At 38.6% G+C, this 26,817-nt stretch overlaps 2 protein-coding genes across 5 annotated transcripts in view; both read right to left on the bottom strand.

Annotated features, from left to right (window-relative positions):
• The window catches only part of LOC139631011 (voltage-dependent calcium channel subunit alpha-2/delta-2-like), a 38,351-nt gene extending 28,246 nt beyond the window's left edge, over window positions 1-10,105 (bottom strand). For both annotated transcript variants that reach the window (XR_011693266.1, XM_071494926.1), the window contains exons 1-2: window positions 9,686-10,105; window positions 734-815 (exon numbers count right to left, since the gene is read on the bottom strand). Coding sequence is in view for 1 of the 2 variants with exons in the window: in XM_071494926.1 (XP_071351027.1) it covers window positions 734-815; window positions 9,686-9,801 (198 nt within the window). In the remaining variant the exon portion in view is untranslated. The remainder of the gene's footprint in view (window positions 1-733; window positions 816-9,685) is intronic.
• A 9,004-nt stretch (window positions 10,106-19,109) lies between these two features.
• Window positions 19,110-26,816, bottom strand: LOC139631017 (aminoacylase-1-like). Of its 3 annotated transcripts, none has more exons than XM_071494941.1 (15): window positions 26,676-26,816; window positions 26,150-26,294; window positions 25,273-25,337; window positions 25,039-25,143; window positions 24,851-24,945; window positions 24,580-24,656; window positions 23,690-23,779; window positions 22,372-22,428; window positions 22,176-22,249; window positions 22,035-22,084; window positions 21,056-21,200; window positions 20,866-20,934; window positions 20,700-20,779; window positions 19,961-20,021; window positions 19,110-19,831 (listed from the first exon to the last, which is right to left on the bottom strand). In XM_071494941.1, the coding sequence occupies exons 2-15, from the start codon at window positions 26,274-26,276 to the stop codon at window positions 19,667-19,669; spliced, it is 1,260 nt and encodes a 419-aa protein (XP_071351042.1). In that variant the 5' UTR covers window positions 26,277-26,294; window positions 26,676-26,816; the 3' UTR covers window positions 19,110-19,666. The 3 variants fall into 3 exon arrangements, with proteins under 3 accessions (XP_071351042.1, XP_071351043.1, XP_071351044.1); XM_071494942.1 differs by lacking the exon at window positions 26,676-26,816 and adding an exon at window positions 26,452-26,609; XM_071494943.1 differs by lacking the exon at window positions 26,676-26,816 and adding an exon at window positions 26,400-26,423.
• Window position 26,817: the final 1 nt, after the last annotated feature.

The following is a 26,817-nucleotide window of genomic DNA, read 5'->3' as shown; positions in this document are numbered from 1 at the left end:
ATAGCAGCAGGAATCAGATTACCTTACTGTATGTAATGTAAAACCTAATGTAAAAATGCACCAGATGTGAACATGTAATGACTTCTAACTGAGAGCATGATGACAGATACCTGTCATGTGCATGAAAACAGGGACAGATGACATGTTCTACCACTAACACGCAACACAGGAATTACATGATAAGCTTGTGAAAGGTCTGAATTAATATTCATGAAAGTTCAAGTTGTTAAACTCATGACTTCATGAAACATAATACTAGATATTCTAAATCTAACCACTGCTGGCGTGTGTTCAGGCATCTCTTTCACTTCAAAGGAATCATACAATGTGTTCAAGATTGATAATTATTGCAAACAATAGAAGTGCCAGCAAAACTTGGCTCCGACATCTAAAAAGCAGAGGATACATTCTGAAATCTGCTGAATATAAGCACTATCAGAGAGAGTTTTATGTCTGTCCTGAGAAAACAAAAACATTATGTTATTGGCTGTTCATCACTCTGCAAGGTGTCCCAGAAAATCATGAAAGAAGAAACAAAGTGGTGTCTAAAAGGCAGACTGTGATTGTTTTCTTGTGTTATGCACCTATTTAGCTTTAGCTCTTAAACTAAATGGATTTACGGCTATTTTGCACATTGACCTCTCTGCTCAGTGCATTTCTAATTGAGTTTAAGCGGCACCATGATGATTAAGACCTACACATTATAAAAAAAAGAAGAGAGCTACACACTCACCCCTTTCAACTGCTGAGCGCCAGTGATTTGCTGAAAGACTCTGTCAATCTCCTGCTCGATGCGCCTGCCCCAGTGCATTATCCTGTGGATAAACATCAAAGGCTGATTGTCACACAACACAGACAAATGAAAAAGATATGTGTGTGTGTGTGTGTGTGTGTGTGTGTGTGTGTGTGTGTGTGTGTGTGTGTGTGTATGTGTGTGTGTGTGTTTCACAGAAGTATGCAGTGATTTTAGCAGTGCAAGTATCACAACACAAATTATAAAAATGTGCTTCATTAAACAAAAACTTATTTAACAAAACTTAATGCCATCAAAGAGATACAACCATACTCTGTAAATCAGAGAATAACTTCTTTGGCTCTCATTTAAAATGAATAAATATTGTTTTAAAATGTCTTAAATGAATAAAAAATGTACTTCTACACTAAAACCAACACAATAAAAAGGCCTTTAGTGATCCAGACATTTCCTGAGTCAGGAAAACTTGACTGGTATCTCAGATTTGTGCATTTTATTAACCTATTAACAATATCTCCTCGAGAAAATAATATTTCCATTTGTCTTATTGCCACTGATTACACCAGTTCAGCGACAGAAAAGAAGCTTACACAAGCTGCATCCATCTTTAAAGTTGAGAGTAAGCCCTGAAATTTTAGTAACACCACCTAATCAGCTTTGTTGACTCATCATCATAATTCCATGAAAGGATATTTCCAAAGCAAAGTAACATATACCATGCGCTACATCATTATTAGGTAAGTAAATAGCCTTTAAAATCTGCAGTGACAGCCACAACGCAACTAGAATTTGTCACAATGTCACAGATAGAACAACTAAGTAAAATAAAAGTGAGAGGCAGAGGTGTACTGTACATATGCATCTACAGCTGAGTAATTTAACAGTCTCTGAGCACAACAACTAGAAGATGAAAATGTTTCATATCAAAACACTTAAATGTGAGTGAAAAGCAGCAGCTCCCTCTCTCATAACCAGAAACCTTGGAAACATGTCTTGGAGTTGTGATGATCTTGTTTTGTGAAGCTACTGTTTAGACAGTGAACTGCAGTAAAATGAAGGTTTTCTGTAAATGTCTGAGTCCATCTTATCCTGCACTGTTCTGAACCAGAAGCTTTCACCCAGTACATTACAGTGTTACTGTAATGTACAGGTCAAAACCTGATTTTATACAATTCTACTTTGTAATCAGTTTATGTCAGTGGACTCAGGTCAGTGGATATATATTTACATTTGTTTTGTCTGAAAAATATATGCAAGATTCGTAATTCTTAATAATGGTTAATGATTGAATGTGGAAATGTAATGGCATTTTTAATCATCTGGTTAAATGATCTAAATTAGGACAAAGTTACTGTTCCATTCAGAAAAAAATCTTCTGAAAGTCATTCAGAGGAAATATGACATCTAGTTGGGCATGAATGAGTTTGCTTGTTAGTGAAGCGAATTCAAGGTCAAGCTACTTTTTGTTGCTGTGAGAGAAATATTATGCACATGATAGTTAAGACTGTCCTAGATAACAAGAATAAAACCAATTGTTGAAGTCACAAGTTTCCACTGGAGTGCAAAATAAAAACATAATGTAGCGTATTCTCCAGCCAGCTGGATGACCATCGTCTACGTAGGCATGGAAGTCTGGCTGCTCCTTCCCCACTTTTCATCCTAATCATTTTGTTTACGTTGTGCCAATTCCTTTGTAATGTAGCAACATTTGCTACTGGGCACAAAAACATTCACAACATGAGCTGGATTTGTTAGAGTGAGTCCCCAGGCTGAGGCGGTGAAACAGTGTGTTGCAAATGCATCAAAGTCAGCAGCAGAAACACCAGTGATAACAGCAACCACTGCACCTGATGATGGGGGACTGCCAGCAACAACACAGAAACTTTGACAAACAAAAGGATTGGGTATCTGGATATTTAATGAATAAGATTCCACCAGCAGCAGCAGCACTCCTACCAATCTCTCTGTTAAATGTCAACTCCAACACATTAATCACACCCACCAGTGAACACACACCAGAAAGGCCAGAACCACCAACCAGCTGTGTATCAGCACATGTGGCCCCAGCAGCTAATTCCCTTGCAGCCCACACAAACATCCTTCTGGATGTTGAAGAGGCTTTAAAAACGAACTTAGGATGCACAGATCAATAAAGGGCCTCTGATGCACTAAATTAGAAATATAAGAAATATACATAAATATATATATACTGTAACTATATATAGTTCTGGGACACTTTTACTTTCTGACTTGCATAGAAACATGTCTAGAAAATCAATCAATCAATGCCTAGAAAATCAATTTCCACATTTTTAGAACATAAACTAACACAGAGAGACATCAAGCATAAAGGTGGTTTAAAGGGAAACTCAAGATGAATCTTCAGTGGACAGCTGCTTTCTTGCCAATGTCAGGAAAATAGAAATTTGCAGTTTAGGTATTTTCTCTTCTTTCAACAGAAATTTAATTATGAATCTTATGTAAGTTAAATCTCACAGAGTAAAATCTGTGGCTATTTAAATCATTTTCTGAAAACAACTTGAGAGTAATGCTGCAACTGGTTAACAAGCTGTTGGGATTTAGTAGACCCATCAGTGACCAGAGCCTCAGGTGAGGACTTCCTCTCTAAATAATCAATGGTTAAACAAGGTCAGATGCCAGTGGGACAAGGATGGGAGACTAAAGGGTCAGAGAGAAGAAGCAACACAAAAATGTTTATCACTGTTTCTTTGCATTTAATTATTTAAAGATAAAATTAGTTATGTGAAAAAAATGTTGTTTCAAGTTCCCTGTGAACACTTCTCATGTCTACAAACTGCTGGCAGAAAGGCTGCAATTGCACCACCTAGCTAGCAGTGACATCAAAATAAATCCAATAATAGCAGTGAACAAATCAATGCAGATCATTTTAATTGTTATGTTCATATCTGATTACGTTTGTATCCGATTTTACTTGGTAACAAACTGCTACAACAATGTAACACAACAAAAAGGAGCTAATTTAGGCTGTTAGCGCTGGCGTTAACCACCTTGGAATAATGCATGAGCATAATAAATTCTATTGCACGCGCCGCTAACAACAGGCGGCGGCTTAAGATTTCACTGTTGAGAAAACTGATTTCACAGTATGCAGCTTAAATCAATTCACTTTTGGATTCTATGTAAATTTTGGAAGAATTCAGCGACTTATTCACTATGTTTTCTTTCCAACTGTCATGATGATGAATTTTTAATTAGCTACCACTCTGATTTCTTGCCTGTGACTTGATTTTTCTCAAGGTACAATGTAGACTTTACTGTCATTCTCCCCATGCACAATAATCAGTATACACGGGCACAAATCACATTTCTTCCATGCAACAGAATTTAAAAAAAGACAAAACAAGTACAAAGACTCACGGCTGAAGGCTCATGGGTATTGTAGTAGTTAGAGTCTTCTGTCACACCAAAGTAACAGACAAAACGTAATCTCTCAAAGATGAAATAAAACTGGTGGCCACAACATTTACCTATAGGGTTGCTACATCATCCAGTAGAGTCCTGTTCACTAAAACTAAAGATATCATTTAAAGAAAAATATGAAATGGGAAAACAGAATGAGGAACTCTATGGCACCACACAATTTCCATTATTTTTGTCTATTTCAACATCTCTGTGGAGCATTTTTTGATGAACACAGTGTGCCGTCCCCTGATAATTTTGAATCAATAAAACAAAAACACTGCCTTTACTACAGTACAGTACTGCTCTGTCCGTCTTCTTCCAAAATGTGCTCTCATTGATAGTGTAGCATAATCACATCCCCATCTGCAACTTCAAAGCAGCACACACAATCCTACACAAACTGCTTAAGTTGCTATATATGTTCAAAAGATTAGTAAATACTATAGTATTTATGTTACAGACTCCCTGTATGCCCAGACTTTGCCACCCTATCCTCAAGACACCCTGGGGATTGTTGATCGGTCATACCCTCACTAAAGATTCACAGCTCCTTCCGTTCACCTGCCTCCCTTCAGTGTTTCAACCTTCACTCACTGACTGAACAGATGATCCTACAATTCAGTCTGCATGGCCAAATGGATGAAAGAAGTCTTTGGGGTGAAAAAAAAACATTTATTTGAGCTTTTTACCTAAATTAGTTTGAACAAGGAAATAAATCTTAATACCCAGAAAATCCTGTAAGTGCCCAGAGAGTCGATCCATTATCAGTCAGACAGCTCCCAGCAGAGTTACGAGACAACAACACAGATTTAAGTCTTGTCGAGCTTGTTCCTTGTGTCAGATGAGCCACAAATCTCAATTCAACCGTCCACATCCACAGAAAGACACAACTTTTTTGGGATGTTGCCAAGCTTTCCTTTTCTCTAATGAACTGAAATATGAACTGAAATTTAGGACATAAAACACTTTCAGACCTGATGGTGAATAGAGAGCCCTCAGTACAGTCCTTGGCTTTTTACACTGAAGTCTAAAGTTACTTCTTGGTTTCCGGAAAGTGTCAAGTAAAGGGAACAATGTGAAAAACTTAGATGTAAGCTATCCAGCTACATCAAGACTATCACTCTGAGGGCCCATTTAAGATGTGATTGAATGCCTGATGAAGAGTCTTTGACAACCACAGCACTATTTAAAAGTGAAATTATTTTCAGTTTGAGGCAGTCAGTGAAAAAAGAGCAGCAGCAGGCAGCAGCTTTTTCCCTCACCATGGTGACAACTGCAAATGTAGTAGCCATTTGGAAAAATATTCATCTCCTGATAAACTATTCCAAAAACATACTTCACTTGTCATTGGGCTTGATTTTCTATTAAGCTGTCATAGGCCAATGCGTTGATGTTATGACTGTGGCTCTAAAACCAAGGGCACCTTGGCTGATCTAATATGTTTATAAAGTGATAAATGAACAGTTCCTTCTACAGAGACACTTTTCCAAATGGAGCAATGGTGAGTCAGCATCTTATGATTTTCACAGTTATATGTTTGGCAGATATAAAATATCTAAAAGAAAAATGTTTTTAAATAACCTTGAAACTCTCACGGTCAATCTTTGGATTCTTCTCAAAACTTTAATTATGACTTTAAACAGTCTGTTGATCTCATCAAGGTAAGTTTTCATGTGTATATATTTAGTGACAACAGTGATTCTCAGTGTCCTAAATACAGGGTTGCAGGTTCATTATATGTCAACCTGTGCAATATAGGTCTAATAAAATCTTGATTGCAAACTGTGTCACGGCTGTGCGATATCAATTTTGAAGCATGTCAGATGTACTTGTCACATCTGATATGAATGAATTCATCTTCTATCTGCATCTGTATGTTTCAGCAAAATTCCCTCTTCCAGCTTCAGCTAAACAAATCAGTCTGTCCTCAGTTTTTAATGAAATTTTTTTAACTTTACACAAAAACAGTGTTTTATATTATTATATTAACCATTCTATTCTGTTTCATTTAATGGCATATTCTGATTTGATGGTTTGTAGATGTGTAAATTGACATTATTAGAATTTGCTGTCTCTGCCAAAATATGTTGAGAGTGGACTTGTCTTAAAGTGTGATCTTGGACTAGGTGATCTAGGATCTAGGATTGATGACCAAAGATTGAATTCTTTCTTTTTCTTTCTTTCTTTCTTTCTTTCTTTCTTTCATTTTTAGTCCCCGTACAGCACAATGCACAAGTGCCTTTAGGGAATTATATATGGAACTTACTTCATGTTGGTCCAGCTACACCACTAGACTATTAAGTGTCTTTCTCTACATTTAGGGAAACTTTATCCTCCAAATTTCAGTTTTATCTTTAATCGTTGAAATGGGTCAAATAGGATTTTTAACATAACCTATTACATTAGTATGTACCAGTTTTCTTACATGACTGTAGCCCACAGAACTGCAGAGCAGCTTTAACTGTGTGAGTCAGTGCAGCTAAAGCACAAATCCAAGTTTTTTTACTGTGTGCTCCATTTGCTCTCCTCTAGAGAGGGATATCAGAAAACTCTGTATCGCAGTGCTGCGACGAGGCGGCTGAATAACACAGCACACTTGTGCTTCTACTCTGTTACCTGCTATACGCACACACCCCTGGGATAAGAGCGAGAGAAGCTCTACGTGATGTGACCCATATTCACTTACAGTGGAGACAGTGAGAGGTTGAGAGGGTGGAGCAGCAGAGCAATAGGTGGAGACAGATTGAGGAGAAATTTACAGCAGTATGTGTATGTATCTATCTACCTATCTATCTATAGTATCAGTCTACAGTACCTAGTACATCCATCCATCTCGCACAATAGCCTCCTAAAAATTAAATTCATGGTTATTTGCAGTATGTTTTGTTGGAAGCATAAGGCTGTTCCGGTTACAATTTTAGCCATGTAAGTTGTATGGTTCTGTCTGTCGGTCAGTCCACCACATTGGTCCAGACTTAAATATTTCAGTGGATGGATGGATTGAACATTAAATTTTTTTGCAGACATTTGTGGTCCTCAAAGAATGAATTTTACTGACTCTGTTGATCCCTTAACTTTTCCTTTGGTGAGGCTCACATGAATTCATGGTTTTAAATGAAATATTTCGTCAACTGTTGCATGGATTGTCAAGACTTTGTTTCAAACATTCATGAATGAACTGGTATGACTCTGGTGATCCTTATAATTTCTATTAGTCAAATACCTTTTATACTTTTGTACTAGTTTTACTTTACATTTAGTGCTCATTGACAAATGTTGGCATTCAAACACACTTAGACCAGCATGTTAGCATTGTCATTGTGAGCATGTTAGCATGCTAACATTAGTATTTAAATGAAAGCACTGCTGTAGTGTCACAGAGCTGCTAGCATACCTGCAAACTCTCACTCTTGTTACTAAATTATTGGCAACAGACCACTACACAAACAGACGTTTGGACTCTGCCTTCCTCAGCATGTGTGTGTTAACTAGGTGCCTGGACATTTCATTCATTTCCCAACAACTAAACTGTAATAAACATTTTTATTGTTTGCTTATTTTTCTATTTTACACATTTTCTACTGATCAGCTGAATTAATTGGTTAATCAAGTTGCAGCCTTAAAACCATGGTTTTCCATATAATCTTATTAAGTTTTTTTTATTTTATTTATTTTTATTAGCATTGACCTGAAAACATGAGGGAAGCATGATGCAGACTCCAGTTTCCAGTATCAAAGTCTGGTTCTGTGCAGTATGAGGATGCCACAATTTCTAGACAGGAAATAACATTGCCAAGTATTGTATTTGGTATCTATCTATCTATCTATCTATCTATCTATCTATCTATCTATCTATCTATCTATCTATCTCTATGCAGAGACAGAGAGCAAGAGAGTCAAGACAGAAGGGTGGGAGTGAAAAGGGCGAAGTGAGAGAGGGAGAAGGGGAATAAATCCTCACTGCTGCTGCAGTATTAATTCTTAATTGGAATGAGATGCTGTTCTTCAGCGTAGCGATTCTGCTTCATTTAGCTTACATGAAGAGACCCAGGGCAGAGGGCTGTGTAGCTGTTTCAGAGCACTCAGCAGAAAAATCCGTGGAAAGGAGGAGAAAGAGGAGGAGGAGGAGGAGGAGGAGAACGCAGCAGCTATACCCTATTTGAAATAACCCAATTCATCATAAAATGCACACGTACACACACCTCCCAGATTTATAGACCCCTGTTCCTAATTGGTAAATACATCTCGGTTCTCCAGTTGTGATTGGCCAGAAATCCCTCACTGTGTGCCCCGAAGATGAGTAGACCATCTGGCCTGTTCCTCCCTCCAGAGCAGCCTGATTGCAGAGCCTGGAGGTGGGCCCGGATAACTGCAGTCTCAAGTTAAGTGCCAGCTGTACTTAACAGTAATGGGTTAAAGGTTAAGAATGAAGAACTAAGCTCAAGATCGATTAAAAAAAAAAAAAAAAAGAAAGAAAGAGAGAAAGAGGAAATGTTCATTCTAATGCAGGAATTCAGCAGGCATTCACAGTAAAAACCACACCTTCATTCTTCTATGCAAAGTAGTAGAACCACTACTGGTACTACTGAGCATGCAGTACTACTAGTAGCTATTACAGTAATGTTGTTATACTCATAAGGTTGTATTAAAGGTGGGTGTTTCATAAAATGAAAGAAATGTTTTGCTCTTTGCTTGAAAGCCGGCATAGAAAAATCTAGTACTGGCGCACAAGAACAGCAGGGGGAACATAGAGAGAGAGAGAGAGAGAGAGAGAGATAGAACTGCAATTGTTTTGCAACAATTGCACAGACTTAATGGTATCTGCCAAATACCATGAGTCCCTGACTACTTAAACTACCTGAAGCCATGGTCAACCTCTCCTATAACTTCACTGGCACTCATTTACTCAAAGCAAAGTCTCACTTCACATCACATCTCACCACCACTGACATTATTTCTTTAAAACTAATGGCACCCAGATTTAACGCTGAAGGAAGAACATTATGGTGATGAGAGTAATGTTGAATTATATAAACACAGGTATCTGATTTGAGACAATATGCCAATTGCTCTATAGCTTTTACTGTTCAGGGAATTACAAATGAAGGCTACAACCCATCATATAGTTATGGAGAGGATAAATTATTGTCCAACCCCTACTAATTCTATCTAATATTAAAGCTAACTTGATAAATAAATATTAATGAGCTTCCCTGTTAGACTGAAACATATGCCTGTAAATGATCTGGACAGCTTTCTCATGTATGCCCAGTCATAGTGTGGTCTACACCTTACTGAGCCCTGAGCTTTAAATACCCAGCGTTTACATTGATGTAATCGTCAACACTGTCAAATTATATAACAGCAAAAAAAAAAATAAAACAGGACGACTGAAGTATCTCCTGGCAACAGAGCTGAGCGGACAAGCCCGAAGTTGTCTCCCATCAGAGCCCCGCTATGTTTTCAACCAGGGTGCCCATTACTTACGTGTATTGCTGCGGGAATGTGAGAGCCGCTGCTCCAGGCCACGATGCGCTGAAAATCAAGATAATCTGGATAGATACCAAGCAGACGATGCTGCAAGACCTTTTGCCTATCGCCATTTTCCATTAAAAAAAAAAAAAAAAAAAAAAAAAAAATTCTCGTCTCGGGGGTTTCGGCGAGTGAATGAAGCGCTCCGGACCGTCTCCTGGGACATACAAACGAGGAGCTGCTGCGGTGTGAACCTCAGGCACAGTTTCCCGACGAGTTCATTGCCGGTTTCTGTTGTCAAGTGGACGCGGAGGAGGAAGGCATTGGCCGCGGAGGCATCGCGGACGATGGGAGATGCACGAATGCAGCTGCCAAGACACTGCAGCGTCTCTCCTCCTGCTCCCACATACACCGACAGCACCACCACCACAAGCTCACAGGCCTCTCTCTCTCTCTCTCTCTCTCTCTCTCTCTCTCTCTCTCTCTCTCTCTCCAGCAGCCCGTGGATCCAGGCGCGTCCACGCTCACCAGGCAACAGAGGAGCAGTAAAAGAGACTAGTTTGGCTTTATTTATCTCTGCAGAGCCATGTGGGATTTGTCATAAATTTAGTTTTTTTATTCGAGACCGACCGCCAGCTCCGTCTGTATGGGGTACTGGAGGCCAGGAGGATGCTACACTTGAAGCACTGAAGGGTTGAATGCAACCAAATTAAGAAAATGATTAACTACTGCTTCACTCGCCCAAAGGGCTGCGTCACCAATCAGTCCCCCAACCCCCAGGGGCCCTAGAAGTCCCATATGTACAACAAGTTAAACATCTGGTTTTGGACATTTAATTGAAAGAGCTACTAGTTCAAGATTGAACCACCCGTCGTTGTCACCCCCTTTCCATAAGCTTTGTTGTAACATTTCCGCTGTCTGTGAGCATGGTTAAATTACTGAGTGGGCCTGTCAGGCACAGCACAGGCCAGGGAGCCTAAGGGATCAAGGGACCCCTCGGTCAAAGCCTTTGTTTGAAGTTAGTATTGACATTTCTTGATGAAAAGTCACAAAGGTCAATCAAAAATACGAGTCTTTTCATTTTTTTATTTGTCGACCAAATCCAGTCCAACTTATTATTTTTTTTTTTTCGTCATATTAGAGATACTGAGGCTAAATTAACATTCAGCAAACCTGTTTGAATTAGTTTCACTTCAGGATAGCTCAGCTTTAAGAAAATATAACATGCATCTCAGGCTTTCTTTGCTGATTTTCTATAATACTTCAGTGTGTGGCAGTATTTTGTGTCATATCTGTGTCAGTGTGCAGGAGGCTTTGGACAGGGGTCAGTTTGTAATTTGATCCATTGTAATTTGCACCACTAAAGTGCAATTGGTATACAAATCTGTACTACACATTAATTCTATTAATTATTGAGTACGTAGTACGGTCACACCAGCAAAGTGACAATATAAAGAACACTCAAAGCAGACACCATGCATGCGAAATACCGCTGTAACAGACAACATCAATAACGGCTTCATTCTGTTAAGGTATGACATTGCCTTGGTTGCTCAAAGTTGACAGTTAGTTGACAATTAGTTGACATTGCTCCACTTTCCATGTGTTGAAATATAAAAAGCAACATGAGACTTAAATTCATTTTATCAACTGAAGGAAGTGAAAGGAAAAATATTCATTTGTTTAGATTCAGTCACAACCCATTCATGTATATAAGTCGCTCATGTATTTTATTTTATTTTTAAGTATAGGTCAAGGATGAAACTTTGCAAACAGATATGCAATCATATAGCCTGACAAAGCCAAAGCCTGTCTAACAACAGAAAATTTCCCAGATGGGATTTCATCAATAGTGTTTCAGATATAAAAATAAAAGAATCCTCCACCGACAACCCTCTTTAAACTACAGTGACTGTGTAGACTGTGGGTTTATCATAAAGATTGCTTATAATGCTTTTACTGCTTTAGATTTTCACATTATTTATAGATACTCAAAATAAATATCCTAAGCTACAGTGTGCGACATGCAATCGAGAACAACAGGGCAACAAAATGTACTGACCACTGTATTGTGATTACTGAACTCCGATTTCAAGCAGACTACAATTAATTCCCACTTAAAGGAGAATCACATGGCCATTACAAGAGGGTTTGGCTGTAATTACAACCGGAAGACAGTTGTAGTTGCACTGCTGGAGAGCACAGTAGAGAAACATGCCATTCAGCTGGAGGATTTACAGTATGTACAGTGTGTTCCTTTGTACACTGCAGCATCTGTGAATATTAACAGCTCTCCCCAGAGGCAGGAAAACCAGAGAACTGAGACTGTACTCTGGGATGCTGAAGATGTACAATAATGCTACTTCAAGGACAGTGACATGGAGAATGTTCTTGTGGATTCATAGATTGGGTGACTTTTTTGTATAAAGCATATAGTGTATATGTGTATACAGTGATGTTTCATTTCATAGCTCACACGCATAGGAGGCATAAGTTAGTCCCCTAGTTGCAATAATTCTTTGAGAGCTGTTTGTGTATTATAATAATAATCCTGGTGAGACCACAGCAGGGTGTGTGGGGAGACTACAGGAGCCAGGTTAAATGTGCCCATGTGGGCAAAAAACCCTGTTCGGGTGTCCTTGACTGAGACTTAAATCCCAACCTCACCTCACCTAAGAGTCATTGCTATTGAATCTTATCCTGACCTCTGACCAAGGGAGAGAGAATAAGAGGGAACAACCATGGGGGGATTTTTATTTCCTGAGAAATAACATACTTAAACAGTAAATGACTGACTTTGGCCTCAACACAGAAAGACCTGGCTCCAATGTAATGGTGGAAATGGTTGTGCGGTGTCAAATTTATGAAAAGCTTTCTTGAAATAGTAGAACAGGGAACTTTTCTCTAATAAACTGTTAAACAGCACCCAAAGTCTTTCTGTAGCCATACATTTAGATGTGTGACAACTGACCTGACAGGATGACTACACCTATTCCTGCCCCCTCTGGGAGGAAGGATGTGGGCTCGGCTTTTAGTCGTCTCCCTGACGGCCCCATGTGTTAATACTGCTGTCATGTCCTGGGGAGAGAGAAGACTAATTACTGACTGCTCAGTCTTCCTGCCAGTCCCCCTTGGAGAGCCATACACTGTTAATTGGACGACAAATCCAAAGGGAGCTGAGCTGTAGATGAGACCGACCTTTACCTCATGTAAACAGCATTACATATCAAAAGAATTTTTTTATTTCTTGCCTCCATTTCGTGACACCCGTGTTTATTTCTCATTTTATTTTTTTTATAATTCAGAGCAAGTTCTCTTAAATAAAAATAACATCTTGTTTAGGGGATTTGCTTTAAGAACACAACACAAAGCTATGGCCTCTCTTAACTCTTGCTGTGCTCCAACAAAATTTGTGCCGTTGTCCGATCAATTCAAATTCTTTAGCCTTATAACAGCATTGGTTTAGATTTTTTCCTCACATGAGTTTAGCACGCCAGTCCTTAAGTTGAGACTCTGACATTGGCATGAGCAAGAGGAAAGTGCAGTGTGAGCAATGGAAAATGTAAAGGAAAAAGCAATCAACCTGCCCCATCTTCATTAAAGGCAAGCATTTGGGCTCATTTCAGATTTTATAACCTTGAGGGGAAGAAGGAGCTCAATAATACCCATGCCATATGCAGACTTTATATACTTTTTAAGCGCTCAAAGATCCGAACATTGCTAAGGCGTATGTCATACAAGAGAGCTAAAAAAAAAAACAATTGAACTGGCCAAAGTTGTCATAATGACAGTTAAGGTGTATTGACTGATTTCCAAACATCATCATTTCATTCAGTAATAGGCAAGAAAACACCCCACCTTACAAGCTGCTGATAGCCTGCTGGTAGCCTCTGAGCTGCACAATGAATTCAATTGTTAATTAGTAAAGATGAAAAGGCAAAAAAAACAACCATCCTTTTATTCATCGACTCTACTGACATTTCTTTATTTGTGATGCATTTACAAAGAAACATGACAAAGTCAGCCTGTTAAACTTGGACAGCTTGTGCTGCTTCCACAGTGCTGCTGGAAAAGAAAGCTAGCTTAGGCACATTTTCATAGCCTAACCTATCAGCTTTGACCTCTGCTCTGCATTGAACTTTTCCTCTGAATGGATAGTTCCAATGCAGCTTCATTTGTTAAGTAAATGAAACCATTAAAAATACATACTACTTGTGCTCATTCACCTATACTGTGTGACACCACAGTTTTATATCCATGGCATTGTTTAACACTACTTAGTTACTACTTATGTTTGGTTGTCTGCTGCGTATTCTTAAGATGTTGAAACTGTTCACAAAGTCAGTTTAACATCACGTGGTCCTTGTTGACTGATCTATGTAAACTTGCCACCCATAACCTTTGAAACGAGCCGTCATAGGTGCGCACTGGTACTTAAACAAATAGCACTACACCTCTGACCATCATATATAGGTATATGAAATATATACCCTCATATACCATAAGGCCTATTACCGCTGTTTTTGAATTGAGAATTGTGAATCACCCAAGAATCAAAATACAGTTGAATCATTAGATTTTCCGAATTGTGCACCCCAACTAGCCATGCAGGTAAAAATCACTCCATATCTTTTGACCATAACACATCCCTCTTGACCTCAATGGGCCCAAAGTAGTCCATTCCTATGTTGGTAAAAAGAGACAAGTGCGGACTAATTCTTTCTTGAAGCACGTCAGCCATTTTCTTTTCACTTGGCTGTCCTGTCAACAAACCACACAGTGTAATATTATCTTTCGGCAGGCAGAGTTGGCATTTGTAATCCAGTATTTCTGTCCAAAGTGGAGAGGATATGATTTCTTCCAGCATGTTGGTGAATGTAACACATAATGAGATTGGATAAATGTTGAAGCTTCGAGAGAATTACACAATGTTTCTGCTCCTCAAATCAGGCTGTCCAACTGGGTCTTCCACCCACTCTCAACAAATCATCCTTCAATGTTGAATATGATCTGTAGATATAACTGGGTTTCCGTACACCAGATGCTCCACTTTCCAATAAAGAGATTTCTTCCCTGAACGTGGCTTGCAGAGTGAAGCAGATAATGGCAAATTCTGCTCTGTTGAGGTCATTACAGATAGTGGTTGACTACGAACTGCATCTCTGGTCATTGCCATCTCCTCTTCTACTTTTTCTGGTTTATTTTTAGTTTTCAAAGCCACAATTTCCAATTTCTCCTTAGCTCCAGAAGATTAGATTTGAGTCTAAGGAACCCAGTGATTGAGATCTTGAGTTTAACCCACTCAGGCAAATAGTTCATGAGTTTGATGGACATTAGATCCCTTTTTACTTCTGGATCTTCTAAGGAAATGGGCTGCAGATCAAAGGGTCTTGGTCAATCCATCTCTGGCATTTGTTGCTTCCATTGTAGATGTAAAATCATTTGGTCTCATTATTAACACATTTCAGCACAGTCTCACTGTCAATCCAAAAGCAAGACTTCCCCAAATGAAAAGGAAGTTTCTTCCTCAACCTCTTGTTGACAGCAGTAAGTTCAAGACAAGGAATTGTTGTCTGCTTTAATGATGAAACTCTGGCTTTACCCAAGATAAATGAAAGATGTACCCTCTTATCCAGGTTATCCAAGTCAGATAAGACACTGTGCCATAACCATGGTCACTGGCATCTGTAAAGTGATGTAGCTGTGCATGCACCTTATGTTCTGCCACTTTCTTTCTTTTTTGGTATTTCATTTTCTCCCGTTGAAGAATTGCGTTCAGCTTTGAACACCAGAGTAAAGGATTTCATTCTTCACAATAAAAAGGCAGGATTTTGAGGACAACTCCTTCAATACTTGGGGCTGTTTTGGCATCTCGTGCACTGTGGGCTTAGGAGTTACAGTAAGGTTGGTAGCTGCAATTATTGTTGCAAAGCTGCTTCCTTTGTTGTTGCTCTTGGGTAACAGTTTGCTCCTAGTAACTTCTTTTTCCTTTATTAACGTGCTTGGCAGTGCATCTGAAAACTACCAAAAGGTGTACAAGATAAAACTTTGACTTAGCTCTCCAGCATTTTAACATATCTGGGAATGTGGCCCTGAAGCTTTGTTGCTATTGTGTCTCATAAGCTGTAGACCGCCATCTTTCCTGCAGCTTGTATGACTATTTCATTATCACATGATGTTGTATCTCTGTCATAGCATTGCAGTGACCTCATCAGAATAACACAAATGCTTACATAACAGGCCATCCAAATGCTTTGTCTATATATGCTGTTTCTATTCTGTGTATGGTGCGAAATTGTTATTTCAAAAGACATTTTGCCCTTTGATAGCCTTTTTGTAGTGTCATATGTAGGCAGTTTAAAACCAGTTCACTGGACTGCTGCCTGGTGTATTGTTCCAGAAAATACAGTCTTGATAACAGCTGGTCCACTCCTCAATGCTCGAAAGTCCTAATAAAGGAAACGCACTGCAATGGATTACCACCAAATATGGTTATGTGTCTCTGTGGTAAAGTAGCTGACATTTGCTGTTTAGTCAGACATAATGTGTAGACGAAACACATGTAATGTTTGAGCCTTGATACAAAGTTTTCCTTTTGGCACAAACTAATTTGGGTTGAATTCAAGTCTTTGGTCTTTAAGTCCTTTGCTCATATAGGAACTCATTCCATTTGAATGGACCTTCCCCCCACCATCTGCCTTCCAGCACAGAAAGTCTTACAGTGGCCGCAGCTATGTGTGTATCAAGCTCCAGTTGCTCCTTGCGTCTTTCCTGTCTGAGTTTTTCCTCTTGTGCCTCTAGTTCATGTCTCCCGTTCAGAGCAACAGCTTCCTCCATCAAAGCTGCTTTCTCTGCCCTTTCTTTTACATGTGTAGATTAAATTAGAGACCGATATGAGAACGACTTCTTCTGCTTGACCTTTGATTAGACACACTAAGCACATCTTCAGGTTTAATGTCATCTTGGCACACAGATTTAGTATTTTCACCATCATTATCATTTGAATATCCATTTCCCTTTAACCATACTGGTATTTCTTCAATAAGGATATCAATGCCAGCCTTTTTTGGAATGAAACCGTGCCTCCTGCCTCCTCTGTTCCTCCTCAGGTAGAGGAAACTCAGTGAGCAATGTGTTATGGAGTTCAGAGGCATTTTGAAATAGGCTTTTGAACCTTTTTAGGTTTTGTTGCACAACAGACATTTTCCCTGGAGGCCAAGAGGGTGGTGATTTTTATTTTGAATTTGCTTACCTGTCAGCAATTGCCATTCCTTTCCTTTTGAAGCCCTTCAATTATCATTGAGATTCCTGTGAAAGTAGGCTTTATTGTTCTATTTTTCATTGACATCAAAATTTCACTTCTATGGAGTCTGTGGAGTTTCAACACCAACATGGTGCATATCATTAATTTTCAACAAATGCCTACTGCTACTTTAAGAGAAGATGCACCAACACACATGCTGCACTATGTTGAGGGCACAAGCTGTGCACTTTCAATTTGTCCAAACAACGCATTCATTATTACATTCATAAGGGGTTTAGTGATAATGTCATCCTTTCAGTTTTAATGAAATCATGGAGTCAAGTCAACACAGTTGATAAGGACTTAAAAGCAATACATCACAATCTTCAAAACAGTCCACTGACGCTTCCAACAAGCAATCAATTAAAACATCCATACGGGTCTATGCACTCACCGGGGACCTCCTACCTGAGTTAGCAGTGTCAGCGACCCTCACTTTTCTTTCCTGATGCAGTGAATTGGCCACTATCCAGAGGACACAGGTAGCCTTTGCAGCGCTGTGGAGCAACATGTGTGTTTCAACTGATTTTAATTGTCCAGGTGAGATATGGGCTTATACCTTTATTGCAACTATCCTTACCAGATATTAGCCACTTGGCTTGGTGTAGAAGACTTTTATTTTTTGATGAGCTTCAACGACCAAATGTTCAGGCAAGTTCCTGTCCTTTCAATGATAATTAGGTTTACAGCAAATTACTTCACCTGTGTCACATAGATTCCTCCTCCGCCTGTAACGATACACTACCAGCTGAAGTTTACACTTGGTTTTAAAATGATAGATGCTAAAATGTTACAGATATGACTACAAGACACAGTCATGCTACCAGGTATGTGAAACTGCTTTTTTGAGCTAAATAAGTGCTAATTTCAACAGCTCCCACTGAAGAGATTGGTGCTAATGTCATTAGCTTTGAAGGTATTATGTAACAAATCGTTTTATTAGGCAAACTTAAATGTAGGCCTGAGGATAGCGCTGGATGAAAGGTCAATTAAAGATAAATGTCTGTAATAATATGATGGCAAGCGATTCAGCAGTTGTATGACCTTTTTATTTAAAACCACAAATATCAGTCTCATGGTGGCGTGAGAGGAAAAGCTATCATCAGAGACCCTAGGACCATATACAGTATTGCAATCCATCCCTTTGTTGTTGAGATATTTTAGTCTGGACCTAAATGGTGAACTGATCAACATGACATTGCCATCCCTCGAGCCATGTGTGGCTTAAAGTGTATTTTATATTGTATTTATCTTTGCTTTCTTCTGGGCACTTTGTATAATACTGGCTGGAATTCTAACTAGCTCATTGTTAACAGCTAAGTGTGTGTTCAGCACATAGTAATGAAACTGTGAAGGCTGGACAGCCTGTATTAAATGGTAACCAAATGCAGTACACTTTGTGATAAATTGAAGGCTGCACTGATGGGTGAAATGTTTTAAGTGATGTTTGGAAATTTTATGTTATGTTATGGTAAATTTTTTTTCCTGTCCTTCAAGCAAATGGTTGGTTAGAGCAGCAGTTCGCAACCTTTACTAACTCATGGCCGACTTCAAAATATCAAAAATGTTGGTGGCCTACATTGCAATACGGAGGCCAAATGTGTTCTCAGGGCACTTTTTATTTTTAATGATAACAAACATTCAGGACTGCACTGAAAGCAGAGGAAACATGTAGGAAGCTCATTTTTTCTTTTTTTGATGAGGGGAAAATCACATGTTGATTGACCATCTGTCTGTCTTGACTCCCTTTCCTTTTAATTCTTCCTGTTGCTAACCTGCTATCCATTTTGATACTCGTTTTTTGCCACGAATGTAATCTTTTAGCATACACACAGATACCAAACAACTACACAATGTAGTCCAATGGCAACAACATAAAACTTATTTTTTTTAGATTTTTTATGTTTTAAAGGATCATTTAAATTTTTTAAATCTTTCATTTTAAAACATTATTAAAATTTTTATTTATTTATTTTTTATAATTAAATTTTTTAACTAAAATTCTACTGTTTTGCAAATGATTTGTCAGCCCACCTGCAACACTTTTGTGGCCCAGAGGTTGGGAACCACAGGATTAGAGATTAAATGCTTTTGCTGTAGGGACTAAAAAAAAAAAAAAAAAAGTTCCTCTCCAGATCATTCAAAGGTCATTTTAATTGCATGTCAGTGTGGCATCATATACATCACTAACTCATCTAAAAGAGAATGACCACTGAAGTAATTAACAAATATATTTATTAAATTCTAGTTTATTAAATAAAATTCAATCTCTGGAATCATCATTTTAAAACCAAGCTAAATTTAAAAAGTGGCAATTAATTGACATTTGATCTAAGAGTTTATCAATTAAAAGTCATCTTCACATTTTAGTCAGCTGATGCTTTCTAGTGGAAAAACATGGTTTACACAACAGGTGATATTTCTTTAAGACGACAAACAAACAGGCACACTCAATCAACAATGTTATATGTTATACATATTATGTTGTTAAAAAACTGCTGCAATACTGAGTAATGCAAAGCTTACTGTGCCTATATCCTGAGAATCATTAAAAAAAAAAAAAAAAAGAATCTATAGTGCCAGTTTGGTTTAATGATATTATTAATCTTTGGTAATCTCTGAATTTTTTTCAAGTTAAATATTCAGATCATCAGTGATATATGTCTTAGAGAGGATTAAAAATGAGGGCTTGTCTAAGCCTCATCAGGAAAGACGGGTACGCTGGCAAGAGCTGGGATGATCCTCTCGTACACGCTGATGCCTTTCAGGAAGACTTGCTCATTGAGATACTCATTGTGATCGTGCAACAGGATTGGTGTCCGGTTCATTGGGGAAAAGCCAATAGCAGGGATACCCACCTACATTCATCAGACATAAATATCCAACAATGTCAAATGTCATGATAAACAGATGAATGAAAAGGCAAATAAAAGAAAACTCATAGAGGGTGCTTTCTTGCTGTGAACTCCTCTAGTACTTATACTCACCGCTCGGATAAAACGGCTATCTGTGGCAGCTGGAAATATCTCCTTTTCCAGAGTCATATTCCTACAGTGGAGATAGTGACATCATACTTGACTTTATGCAATACAAGGACAGACACATTACAGACCTATAGTAATTTTATGGTTTTGTCAGCTGCAGCTAACTGGATAAACATTTCCAAAAACATCATTAGACTGCTACAACAACCTGTGTCAAATATGACCAGTGAGTCTTATACTCATACAGCAGAAAACAACAGATGAAACATAAAAAATCTGCTTTTCCTTTGATCAGTAATTATAGTCAGGGTAGACAGAACACGTCTTTTGTGGGAGCTGTGTGAACATTTGCAGCTAAGGTGTGAAGATTCATGGAGTGAATATATTAAAAGGGTTGTGTAAGCAGAAATAGTGGGTACAAAAATCGTACAAAATCTTTGATGACACACTCATACAGTGGACATTGTATTATTGAAAAATCTGAACCCTCTGTTGCTCATCTTCTGTGTGCAGATGTGAAATTTCTGTTGGCCGGAGATTTAAATTACTCAGCAAGGCTAAACTGATCAAATAAATTTCACCTGTGTTAAATTACAACAGTAGATGGAATTGGGACCAAGATTGAGGTTAAAATTATAACAATATACTTTAGCTAGTACCCGTGCCTCTGGATCTGCACTCTAACATGAAATAAAAGGTGAAAACACAAGCATTTTATATATTAGTGTGCCAGTGTACTCACATTGCCTTGCAGGCTGCACTGAAGGTGCTCCACCAAGGATCATTCTCCTCTGTCGATGTCACATTCTGGTTCATATGTTTCTACAAAGAATGGAAGCTCATTTAGTCTTTACAGGAAGAAATCAAAAGCAGTTACACAACAGAGAACTGAGTTTGAGCGCACCGACCTGAGCAAATTTGTAAGTGACATCTTCTCCTGCTTCCTTACACCACAGTTTGATCTGTTTTTCAAACTCCTGGCAGGAAAACAATCATTTAGAAGTTTACATTGAGCTGGAGGCCATTTAAACACTGACAACAAGACTATATAAGCCATAAAAGATAAATCTGCAGATACAGACATCCGCACTTAGACACCTGTAGATTTACTGTAGGTGGTATTCTGAGGTCAAAGCTGACATCCATTTCAGCTGGGATGACGTTGTAGGCCACCCCTCCTTTGACCATGGTCATATTCACTGTGGTGACATCACCGAGAGTGAAACACTCACTTGTGTTTAGCCTGAAATTCACACACAAAGTAGTAATGAAATTATTGCAATTCCAATGCAGTTATACCGCAATGAAATCTAAAGCAGAATTAAATATTTGCAAAAACCTTTGTAAACTATGAAGAAATGAAGCACCTGTATAATAAAGTATTACCACACATAATTACTAGATCAGCCACATGTCCCTGTACTGTAAGAGACGAACTAGTTTAAATCCCAGATCTTACAAGATTTTTCATTACAAGGGGCTTAGTTTTTCAGGTATTTGTGGAACATAGTTTGGCACACAACCTGCATAATAACATCACAGTTTTATTATTTCTATAAATGTGTTTGAGCACAGGTGGAACATTATTGCCTTAACAGTGTAGTCCATAAATCAGGGCTGCTTACATTCTTCAGCTTTGAACATGAATATGGCATTATTACGGTAAAACTGGCTCATGAAAGCATGTTAGTAGCATTACTCTTGGAGAAACCAGTCATAAGACAACCTCTGAAATCATATCTTACTCTGGTGGAAAAGTCAAAATTCAAAATTTACAGCTCTTGTAAACTGCTTTCAGTATGTTATTTATATCCACTGTGTGAATAGACGCATAGAGGGGCACATTCATAGTTCATATAGGGCATCAAATGTTAAAGATTGTATATTTGGAAAGAAATAAATGCAAAAAGCAGATCATCAGGTGTAGGGTCACAGATATGCTGTCTTGAAAGCATATCGCCCAAAACTAACTCCAAGCAGCATGATGGTGAAAAAATCTATAATCTCGACAATATGTAATATTGTTCATATTAAAATACAGAGTAAATTATTGTACATGGTATATATGTGTACTCACCTGTGTTTCTCCTTCTCTCTGAAGTCCAGGAATGAGTTTATGACTTGGCGCTACAAAGGAAAAGACAGTATGGTCATTGACATAATAGGTTTCATAGATTGAAACTATTTTATTAATTGGTTACACGACACGGACACTTACCAGCTTCTCAGCAGCTGTGTTCTCCACAAACCTAGACCCATGGCCTGGACTTCCAGGGCAGTGGACTGTGATCCCTGTAAAGGACGACTGACTTTATCATCCTTCACAGTTTAAAGCAGAACTAAGATGAAACCTGAAAATCTTGGACTCTGATCAGATGTGTGGTTGTTTTGCACCGTGTGTATTTTAAACTCACACCAGGGGTTCCTTTCTCCATAAAACACAGTGAATGCTTCGCCAGGGTTAGCCAGACCTAAACAACACATGCAGACAAAACCCACTTAAAGATAATAATAAAAAGGACAAACTGTGGGCCAAAGGAGAGAGATTCATGATGTATGATGTGCAACTAAACAAAATCAGTGCTCCTGAACCTACACAACCACAGACTGAAAAACAGCACACATTTGCCTTTGGGTTAAAAGTCAATGTGGTAAATTTGACAAAGCGAGTAATTCAATAACGTTTGAATATTTGGTCACCAGACTTTGACCCTAATGACCAGATAATCTCTCTGACTCTGAGCACATCAGATCAAATCAAGTACAGGCTCTGTACCAAACAACACTACGCTGGCAGGTAACAGGAAACATTAGGCTGAAATTGTGGATTTCCTAAGGACTTAAATTTACCCCTATTGCAAATTTCAACAGATTGTCTCAAGGACATCTGACCAAATCTTTGAACCATCCAATCAGCTCACAGTAAAGTTCACAAATTCAGAATCAACTGGTAATGGTGGGATTAATTAGGACAAACATCACAAGTGATCTAACACATCAAAGCCAACATAAACATTGCTGCTTTAAAAAAAGGTTATTATGGGGCCCTTGAGGTTAAGACGCCAACCATGAAAGGCAATGCTTGTGTTTTGAGTCCAGCTAAGGATTTTTGTTGCATCTGACTGTAATAAAGGCTTAAATGCCCAAATAAAAAGGCTATTATTATATTTATCTGCATCTAAGAAAATGTGACGTTATCATTATATAGACATTATATAGTCATACCATTAGTCTGATTTAATAACCAAGAAGTCAATGATTATGCTCGACAAGTTGTCTTGATATGAAAATAAAATGGAGGCAAAGGATGCCATAGTAAAAAGTCATGTTTCCTTCTCTGAATCCCTCATTTCACCTTGACTTGCACTGTGCCTGGGTCACTCACCAGAACAAAAAAAAGGGGGATAATTGAAATCAAGTTTTGAAAAAATGTATTGGTAGTTAGTGTCACTGGGGACCTAACAGGTTATGTAGTATAAAGCACATGTGTTGCTGCTGCAGTTACCTGTACCTGCAGTTAGAGTAGCAGTTACAGCTTTTAAACTTCTGACTATCTGAGGTGTAACATTAAGATTTGGGATTTAGATAAGATTTAAACAGGAGAATTTCCTTTGGGCATGGTTTACACTCAATAACTGACCCCAGTTTTAACTTATCAAGTGACTGGGTGATTTTCAGTGTTCAGGTTTTTATTTAACTTTTGAAAAATGTTGCAAACAGTTATTTATTTACCTTCGTCAAGGGCAAAGCCAATGTTTAATTTTTGGAACTCTGGATGCTTCACAAAAGTTTCCATTCCCTTGTGACCCCCAACTTCTTCATCTAAAAAGAAACACAAAAGAAAATTCATTTGTTTGCCAAAGTTTTTCTCACCAGGCAAGCAAGTTTAACTTGTTAAACAAGTGTGTAGTTTTGAAGAACAGATTATGTTCTAATTAGAAGCTGTGGAGCTGTGTAACATAGCTATACCGGCAATAATGTCATTTCACCAAACTCCATGTACCAATGGTTACACTTCAGAACCCACAGTGCTGGTTGGTTTCGGGATGTTGTTGTTTCTAGTCCATTTCAGTTCAGCATACAAAATGGCAAATGCTGCTAATGCTAACTTGAATCAAAGACACTGTGAGGCAATTAAATACCATGTGTAGAAACAGCATTGTAAACAATACAGACTAATAAAGACATATTTAACATGGCTCGTATAGGCCTAATCTAAATGGAAGAAGTTCTTTACCAACAATTACAACTTACTAAAAGATTGAATTAAAGTTAATATTTCATCTACACCACCCCCTGCTGTTTGATTATCATCTGACAGTTATCCAGTGTCATACCTGCTGCCTCACATGTTGCTTTCTCCTCACTTTTTCCCACCCATGCCACAATGTAACATGGGGCACACCAGCAGCGCACCCACTTATATTTTAACTGTCCAACCCTCCATCTTCATTTTTATCTCCCGTTTACGCATTCAAGCGTGTGTTTCCCTGTTTGAATGTGTCTTGAGAAGAGTTCTAATAGGCAGAATAAGTGGAAACGCCTGTGTGGGTGCATCAGCTTAGTGTAGAGGCTATAAGAACAGATTAGAAATGAAGGAGGGAAGCAATCCAATATCTTACCAGGAACAAACATTAAGTGGACAGTGCGCATCAGTTTCCGTCCCTCTGCCTTCAGTCTTCTGACTGCCTGGATGTACCTACAGAGAACAGAGGTAGATACAGCAGAGTTGTGAGAGAAAGAAAAGACAATGGCACCTGAACTAACAGAATACAGGTTGGAGTGGGTGTTAAAACGGGTGTTTCTCATTGAACATGGTTTAAAGTGAAGATCACAACAACACTAGAGCACAAATCCTGTTTCATAAAAGTTATCAAGGCAGTTTATACCCACTGTATAGTTACACATTTCATGTCCTGTGTTCCCCGGGCATAAATGTTGCCCTCTGCATCTTTGAAAGCACTGAAAGCATCGTATTTCCAATGTTCCTGGAGAAGAGATTGATATCAAATCTATTTTTTTCATGTCTATTACAGGTAATAACAGGATTTTAGCGCCATTAGCAGAGACAGGCCCCATACCTGGAAAACAGGCACAACATCTGTGTGGGAATTCAGTAAGATAGATTTCAAGCTCGGGTTCGTCCCTTCCCATGTCATGATCAACACAACTCTGCCTGGACAAACCTAAAGGGAGAGAGAACAGGAGATCAGAACATTTTTCTATTACATTTCAGAGGAGGCATTATACATTTCTGTACCATGCTTAAAGCACGCGTGTGCTACATGGGTTAAATTACCATCAGTGACACACACCTCAATCTTTTTCATGGGTAGCTTGAGCTCCTCCGCTATTCTGCCCAGGAACTGAAGAGCAGCATCTACAAATGAATAAATACAATATTAGAAAGTCATAATTCCTGCTGTTGTTAGTTGTGATGTTGGACCAGGACATAAATCAAAGGAATCAAACTGTCTCCATCAATTTTTCCTTTCATTTCCTTTATCCAGTTACTCACCAGTTGCTACAAAGCCAACTGGGACATGTAGTCCCTCTACCATTTCCATTTTCCAAGGATTCCAAAGTTTCTTCCAAGTTGGTCATGCCTGGCACAACTCCAAATAAAAGAGGCATCCTAAGCAGAACCCTTGACAAATTCACATGGCGGGGGATCCTCTCAAGTGCAATATCATTAAGAGTGAGGTTTGCCTTTCTGCTGACAAAACCTCACCTCAACTGCCACTTTTTTTGTGGTCAGGAACTGAAGTTTCTGACCACAGATGAGGGTCAGAAACAAGGTTTGAAGTCACAGCCTTGCTCAGCAGCTTAAGTTTCTTTCCTAAGACCACAAACTGTGCACATAACTGGAAGAACTTAATGTCTAACTGATGCAGATAAGAATTGGACTTTGGTAAAAAAAAAAAAAAAAAAAAAAAGATGATACAATTGATACATGCAAATAAATGTCATACTGGGCTTAACTTATCTACAAAACATTTTTACAATTGGTTTGTAAAGTAATATGATCTCACAATTGTAATATTTCAAGCAAGATAACAGTAACATGAAAATACTGTGAAGTGTGCAAGGTTAATATTCCAACCTCCAATATAAGGAAATTTGGGATATACCCACAAAGATAATGGCCAAAAAAATGCTTAAATCTAATTTACTGTAAGAAATGTGTCTCACCATAATCCGGCTCTGGGTGGACAGTTTTGAGACGGAGGTAGTCTCTAAACAGAGTCACAGAGGGGTCCTCTCCCCCAGGAGGGCTCTGTCCGCCTCCAACACCTGGACCATCTTTGTCAGGCAGCATGGTGAGTCGTATTTACTCCTGAAGACAAAAGGACAATGCCATTAAAAAAACAACAACACACACAACCATTCAAACTAACTGTCAAGCACAATAGCCAACACAATGAAATAATATGAGTGATACCGAGTGTGTCTTTTATTTGGCGTTAGGCAACACTAAGGTCGGCTGTGTGTACCTGCTAAAGCACCTCTGCTCCGCTGGACATGTATGCTAAAATGGCCAGCTAGCCTTTCTCTCTTTAGCTTTTGTACAGCTACGAATGAGTGCAAACCGCTGGTTAACTAGCTAAGACCGGAAACAAGCATAAACAAGATAGCGAACAACACTGATTTGTTGAGTTACTGTTTTTTTTTTTTTTTGGGGGGGGGGGGTTTAGCTGGAGTTTCTGACAGTACTTACCCTGTGCAGTCAACTTGCTTGTCAGGTAACAGTGTCAGCTGACTGCTGCTGATTGGGCCCTTTCCTGCCCTTCAAAATAAAAGTCCCGTCGCTTGAATTTAATTTTATTTTAGTGCTTGTGCTACGTAGCAAACGTTTCAAA

The sequence above is a fragment of the Trachinotus anak genome, unplaced genomic scaffold (assembly GCF_046630095.1).
Source record: "Trachinotus anak isolate AG129_WGS33_773 ecotype Australia unplaced genomic scaffold, CSIRO_AGI_Tana_v1 ptg000013l, whole genome shotgun sequence".
In the NCBI taxonomy this organism is placed as follows: Eukaryota; Metazoa; Chordata; class Actinopteri; order Carangiformes; family Carangidae; genus Trachinotus; species Trachinotus anak.
This window is presented reverse-complemented; position numbering and strand designations above follow the sequence as displayed.